At 45.7% G+C, this 6,910-nt stretch overlaps 1 protein-coding gene across 1 annotated transcript in view; it reads left to right on the top strand.

Annotated features, from left to right (window-relative positions):
- The window catches only part of LOC124027635 (F-box only protein 32-like), a 6,680-nt gene extending 273 nt beyond the window's left edge, over positions 1-6,407 (top strand). Inside the window, exons 1-6 of the mRNA XM_046340002.1 lie at positions 1-15; positions 1,496-1,611; positions 1,756-1,805; positions 1,920-2,012; positions 4,083-4,131; positions 6,361-6,407. The exon at positions 1-15 is cut by the window's left edge and continues 273 nt beyond it. Of these exons, the coding sequence (XP_046195958.1) occupies positions 1-15; positions 1,496-1,611; positions 1,756-1,805; positions 1,920-2,012; positions 4,083-4,131; positions 6,361-6,407 (370 nt within the window). The remainder of the gene's footprint in view (positions 16-1,495; positions 1,612-1,755; positions 1,806-1,919; positions 2,013-4,082; positions 4,132-6,360) is intronic.
- The last annotated feature ends 503 nt before the right edge of the window (positions 6,408-6,910 follow it).

A 6,910-nucleotide genomic window follows, 5' to 3' on the forward strand; every position in this document is an offset into this window, starting at 1 on the left:
TGACTCAGACGTGAGGTCAGTATCGGAAACTGAATGTATGTTTTGTTGTTGTGTTTGTGCTTCCTGATACATTTAGTCTTGAGCAGCATCGACACCAGTTAGTGACATCGAGAACAACTGAAGTGCGCCATCAAGTTATCCAAGGAGTTTTCCCATGAAATGCTCTGAGAGCGATAGAGAGAGAGACACTTTTATTTATTATCTAGTTAACATATGTTTCCCATACCAATAAAGCCCCTTGAATTGAGAGATTGCGGCAGGGGGACAGAGAAGGATAAAAAATATATACATATTGACAATTTGATATCCAGTCTACCTCTAAAATAAGTGATTAAATAGATATGTGATAGAAACCTAATGTGACGTTACTCACAATACGCTATTCGCTCTTGCTGTTAAACTACGGCTAAGCAGGAGACGTTATTGTGTTACTGTGTGTTTTGAGCCTGTGTTCCTACTCGTTAATCATTGTGCTATAAATAACTACTGTGCAAGTGATGGGATTAGACGAATTGTTATTATTATTATTATAATTGGAATTACAGTGGATCCTGACTCCAGGCAGTTTGAAGACAACTATATGCCTACCTGTTTGGAAAAACATAGTATCATCTCAAATGAGCCATTTTTAAAAACATTTCATACAATGATAAAACTCAAATTTAGTTTTTTGTACACCAGATGTGTAACTGGGTGTATGGTCAGTCTTCCAGCTATTGCTAACAGGATGTATGGTCTGTCTTCCAGCTATTGCTAACATGATGTATGGTCTGTCTTCCAGCTATTGCTAACAGGATGTATGGTCTGTCTTCCAGCTATTGCTAACAGGATGTATGGTCTGTCTTCCAGCTATTGCTAACAGGATGTATGGTCTGTCTTCCAGCTATTGCTAACAGGATGTATGGTCTGTCTTTCAGCTATTGCTAACAGGATGTATGGTCTGTCTTCCAGCTATTGCTAACAGGATGTATGGTCTGTCTTCAGCTATTGCTAACAGGATGTATGGTCTGTCTTCCAGCTATTGCTAACAGGATGTATGGTCTGTCTTCCAGCTATTGCTAACAGGATGTATGGTCTGTCTTCCAGCTATTGCTAACAGGATGTATGGTCTGTCATCCAGCTATGGCTAACAGGATGTATGGTCTGTCTTCCAACTATGGCTAACAGGATGTATGGTCTGTCTTCCAGCTATGGCTAACAGGATGTATGGTCTGTCTTCCAGCTATTGCTAACAGGATGTATGGTCTGTCTTCCAGCTATTGCTAACAGGATGTATGATCTGTCTTCCAGCTATTGCTAACAGGGATGTATGATCTGTCTTCCAGCTATTGCTAACAGGATGTATGGTCTGTCTTCCAGCTATGGCCGACAGGATGTATGGTCTGTCTTCCAGCTATTGCTAACAGGATGTATGGTCTGTCTTCCAGCTATGGCTAACAGGATGTATGGTCTGTCTTCCAGCTATTGCTAACAGGATGTATGGTCTGTCTTCCAGCTATTGTAAAACAGAGGACGAATGCTTCCAGGAGAATCTGCGGCTGTCTGTTACATACGACATGGCAGCTAAGAAGAGAAGGAAAGACTTCATGAACAACAACGCAAAGATTCCCTGTAAGTTTAACCTACAGTATTACAGTACCGGCCAATGACATCATAAAGACATTTTACACAGGAAATGGTCGTCTCCACGGTGATGCTCAGTCTTAAAAAAATAATAATAATGTCCTCAATAACACACTCTCCTTTTTCCTACAGATTTCCACAAAGAGAAATGGATTTACGTTCACAAAGGAAGCACTAAAGAGGTAAGAAAGGAAGGAAAGGAAGGAAGGACTGTCTCTTTATTAACATAAACAGTTACAGTATACCCTGTTGCCCGTGAACCAGACACTAATACCCGATCGTCCTAATTATCCCAGCGTCATGGTTACTGCACTCTGGGAGAAGCGTTCAACCGGCTGGACTTCTGCAGCGCCATCAAGGACAACCGGAGGTTCAACTATGTCGTACGGGTGGGTTGACTTCTCACTTCTACTTCTGTGTTAGATCATGATGAAGGGATTCCTATGAGATAGGAACATAACTTTATTGTCCATCTGAGGATTCCCATGAGATTGGAAATATAACTTTATTGTCCATCTGAGGATTCCCATGAGATTGGAAATATAACTTTATTGTCCATCTGAGGATTCCCATGAGATTGGAAATATAACTTTATTGTCCATCTGAGGATTCCCATGAGATTGGAAATATAACTTTATTGTCCATCTGAGGATTCCCATGAAATAGGAACATAACTTTATTGTCCATCTGAGGATTCCCATGAAATTGGAAATATAACTTTATTGTCCATCTGAGGATGTCCCTTGAGACCTTGGAAAATGACAAATATGACATTGTCATTCATCTAATGTATTCCCATGAACATTCAAGGACCACAGATAGGAGTTTTAAAGTTAACCAGACTGAGTACTGAGGGGTGTTTAAAGGGTTAACCTCAGACACAGCACTGAGGGGTGTTTAAAGGGTTGGACAAGCACTGAGGGGTGTCTAAAGGGTTAACCTCAGACACAGTACTGAGGGGTGTCTAAAGGGTTAACCTCAGACACAGCACTGAGGGGTGTTTAAAGGGTTAACCTCAGACACAGCACTGAGGGGTGTTTAAAGGGTTAACCTCAGACACAGTACTGAGGGGTGTTTAAAGGGTTAACCTCAGACACAGTACTGAGGGGTGTCTAAAGGGTTAACCTCAGACACAGTACTGAGGGGTGTCTAAAGGGTTAACCTCAGACACAGTACTGAGGGGTGTCTAAAGGGTTAACCTCAGACACAGTACTGAGGGGTGTCTAAAGGGTTAACCTCAGACACAGTACTGAGGGGTGTTTAAAGGGTTAACCTCAGACACAGCACTGAGGGGTGTTTAAAGGGTTAACCTCAGACACAGGACTGAGGGGTGTTTAAAGGGTTAACCTCAGACACAGTACTGAGGGGTGTCTAAAGGGTTAACCTCAGACACAGTACTGAGGGGTGTCTAAAGGGTTAACCTCAGACACAGTACTGAGGGGTGTCTAAAGGGTTAACCTCAGACACAGTACTGAGGGGTGTCTAAAGGGTTAACCTCAGACACAGCACTGAGGGGTGTCTAAAGGGTTAACCTCAGACACAGCACTGAGGGGTGTCTAAAGGGTTAACCTCAGACACAGCACTGAGGGGTGTTTAAAGGGTTAACCTCAGACACAGCACTGAGGGGTGTTTAAAGGGTTAACCTCAGACACAGCACTGAGGGGTGTCTAAAGGGTTAACCTCAGACACAGCACTGAGGGGTGTCTAAAGGGTTAACCTCAGACACAGCACTGAGGGGTGTCTAAAGGGTTAACCTCAGACACAGCACTGAGGGGTGTCTAAAGGGTTAACCTCAGACACAGCACTGAGGGGTGTTTAAAGGGTTAACCTCAGACACAGTACTGAGGGGTGTCTAAAGGGTTAACCTCAGACACAGCACTGAGGGGTGTTTAAAGGGTTAACCTCAGACACAGTACTGAGGGGTGTTACCACAGAGAGTAGGAGTTTTAAAGTGTTAACCTCAGACACAGTACTGAGGGGTGTTTAAAGGGTTAACCTCAGACACAGTACTGAGGGGTGTTTAAAGGGTTAACCTCAGACACAGTACTGAGGGGTGTCTAAAGGGTTAACCTCAGACACAGTACTGAGGGTGTCTAAAGGGTTAACCTCAGACACAGCACTGAGGGGTGTTTAAAGGGTTAACCTCAGACACAGCACTGAGGGGTGTTTAAAGGGTTAACCTCAGACACAGTACTGAGGGGTGTCTAAAGGGTTAACCTCAGACACAGCACTGAGGGGTGTCTAAAGGGTTAACCTCAGACACAGCACTGAGGGGTGTTTAAAGGGTTAACCTCAGACACAGCACTGAGGGGTGTTTAAAGGGTTAACCTCAGACACAGTACTGAGGGGTGTCTAAAGGGTTAACCTCAGACACAGCACTGAGGGGTGTTTAAAGGGTTAACCTCAGACACAGTACTGAGGGGTGTTTTAAAGGGCTGTGTTATGTTCTGGGTGTGTAGGTCTCTTGCTCGCTCTCTTCTCTTCCTTGCTTCACCTTTCTCTCTCTGCTGTCTCTTTCTCTCTCTGCTGTCTTTCTCTCTCTGCTGTCTTTCTCTCTCTGCTGTCTTTCTCTCTCTGCTGTCTTTCTCTCTCTGCTGTCTCTCTCTCTCTCTGCTGTCTCTCTCTCTCTCTCTGCTGTCTCTCTCTCTCTCTGCTGTCTCTTTCTCTCTCTCTCTGCTGTCTCTCTCTCTGCTGTCTTTCTCTCTCTGCTGTCTTTCTCTCTCTGCTGTCTTTCTCTCTCTGCTGTCTTTCTCTCTCTGCTGTCTTTCTCTCTCTGCTGTCTCTCTCTCTCTCTGCTGTCTCTCTCTCTCTCTGCTGTCTCTCTCTCTCTCTCTGCTGTCTCCTGCTGTCTCTTTCTCTCTCTCTCTGCTGTCTTTCTCTCTCTGCTGTCTTTCTCTCTCTGCTGTCTTTCTCTCTCTCTGCTGTCTCTCTCTCTCTCTCTGCTGTCTTTCTCTCTCTGCTGTCTTTCTCTCTCTGCTGTCTTTCTCTCTCTGCTGTCTTTCTCTCTCTGCTGTCTTTCTCTCTCTGCTGTCTTTCTCTCTCTGCTGTCTTTCTCTCTCTGCTGTCTTTCTCTCTCTGCTGTCTTTCTCTCTCTGCTGTCTTTCTCTCTCTGCTGTCTTTCTCTCTCTCTGCTGTCTCTCTCTCTCTGCTGTCTCTCTCTCTCTCTGCTGTCTCTCTCTCTCTCTGCTGTCTCTCTCTCTCTCTCTGCTGTCTCTTTCTCTCTCTCTCTGCTGTCTCTCTCTTTCTCTCTCTGCTGTCTCTTTCTCTCTCTCTCTGCTGTCTCTCTCTTTCTCTCTCTGCTGTCTCTCTCTCTCTCTCTGCTGTCTTTCTCTCTCTCTCTGCTGTCTTTCTCTCTCTCTCTGCTGTCTTTCTCTCTCTGCTGTCTTTCTCTCTCTCTGCTGTCTCTCTCTCTCTCTCTGCTGTCTCTCTCTCTCTCTCTGCTGTCTCTTTCTTTCTCTCTCTGCTGTCTTTCTCTCTCTGCTGTCTTTCTCTCTCTGCTGTCTCTCTCTCTCTCTGCTGTCTCTCTCTGCTGTCTCTCTCTCTCTCTCTGCTGTCTCTCTCTCTCTGCTGTCTTTCTCTCTCTGCTGTCTCTCTCTCTCTGCTGTCTTTCTCTCTCTGCTGTCTTTCTCTCTCTGCTGTCTTTCTCTCTCTGCTGTCTTTCTCTCTCTGCTGTCTTTCTCTCTCTGCTGTCTTTCTCTCTCTGCTGTCTTTCTCTCTCTGCTGTCTTTCTCTCTCTCTCTGCTGTCTTTCTCTCTCTCTCTGCTGTCTTTCTCTCTCTCTGCTGTCTTTCTCTGTCTCTCTGCTGTCTCTCTCTCTCTCTGCTGTCTCTTTCTCTCTCTGCTGTCTCTTTCTCTCTCTGCTGTCTCTCTCTCTCTCTCTCTGCTGTCTCTCTCTCTCTCTCTCTGCTGTCTCTCTTTCTCTCTCTGCTGTCTCTCTTTCTCTCTCTGCTGTCTCTCTCTCTCTCTGCTGTCTCTTTCTCTCTCTGCTGTCTTTCTCTCTCTGCTGTCTTTCTCTCTCTGCTGTCTTTCTCTCTCTGCTGTCTTTCTCTCTCTGCTGTCTCTTTCTCTCTCTGCTGTCTCTTTCTCTCTCTGCTGTCTCTTTCTCTCTCTGCTGTCTTTCTCTCTCTGCTGTCTCTCTCTCTCTCTGCTGTCTCTCTCTCTCTCTGCTGTGTCTCTCTCTCTCTCTGCTGTCTCTCTCTCTCTCTGCTGTTTCTGTCTCTCTCTCTCTCTCTGCTGTTTCTGTCTCTCTCTCTCTCTCTGCTGTTTCTGTCTCTCTCTCTCTGCTGTCTCTCTCTCTCTCTCTGCTGTCTGTCTCTCTCTCTCTGCTGTCTCTCTCTCTCTGTCTCTCTCTCTCTCTGCTGTCTCTCTCTCTCTCTCTGCTGTCTCTCTCTCTCTCTCTGCTGTCTCTCTCTCTCTCTGCTGTGTCTCTCTCTCTCTCTCTGCTGTGTCTCTCTCTCTCTCTCTGCTGTCTCTCTCTCTCTCTCTCTGTCTCTCTCTCTCTCTCTGCTGTCTCTCTCTCTCTGCTGTCTCTCTCTCTCTCTCTCTGCTGTCTCTCTCTCTCTCTCTCTGCTGTCTCTCTCTCTCTCTCTCTGCTGTCTCTCTCTCTCTCTGCTGTCTCTCTCTCTCTCTCTGCTGTTTCTCTCTCTCTGCTGTCTCTCTCTCTCTGCTGTCTCTCTCTCTCTGCTGTCTCTCTCTCTCTGCTGTCTCTCTCTCTCTGGGCCTTATCACTTCTCTCCAGACAAGAGGCTCTTTGGAGATATTCTCTTAACTCACAGCGGCCTGTGAGGGAGCGAGAGAGAGACTCTGTGAGGGAGAGAGAGATACGGTGTGTGTTTGGTGGTCTGCTTTGAACACATCTCTCTCTGTTGATTTAAAAGAGAACTAGAACAGTAAGTACAGACTATCATCAGAATAATATCTTAGGTAACGGTAGTAGGGGCCTGTGTGTGTGTGTGTGTGTGTGTTCTACTGCAGCATGATATTAGTGAGGTTCTCGTTTACACCACACAAATCAGGTTTACCACTGCTCCCAAATGGCACCGTCCCAAATGTAGCACTACTTTGTATGGCACTGTATTCCCTATATAATGTAGTGCACTACTTTTTAAGCCCATAGGGTGACACAACGATCATGGAAACACAGCTGCGTGTTGATCTATTAGGCAATACTCTCTGGGTTAGTGGAAATGGAGACACAACCTACGTTGACAGTTAGTGTAGAGTGGAGGCTATAAGTACACACACACACACACACACACACACACACACACACACACACACACACACAC

The sequence above is a fragment of the Oncorhynchus gorbuscha genome, unplaced genomic scaffold (assembly GCF_021184085.1).
Source record: "Oncorhynchus gorbuscha isolate QuinsamMale2020 ecotype Even-year unplaced genomic scaffold, OgorEven_v1.0 Un_scaffold_3400, whole genome shotgun sequence".
NCBI classification, from domain to species: domain Eukaryota; kingdom Metazoa; phylum Chordata; class Actinopteri; order Salmoniformes; family Salmonidae; genus Oncorhynchus; species Oncorhynchus gorbuscha.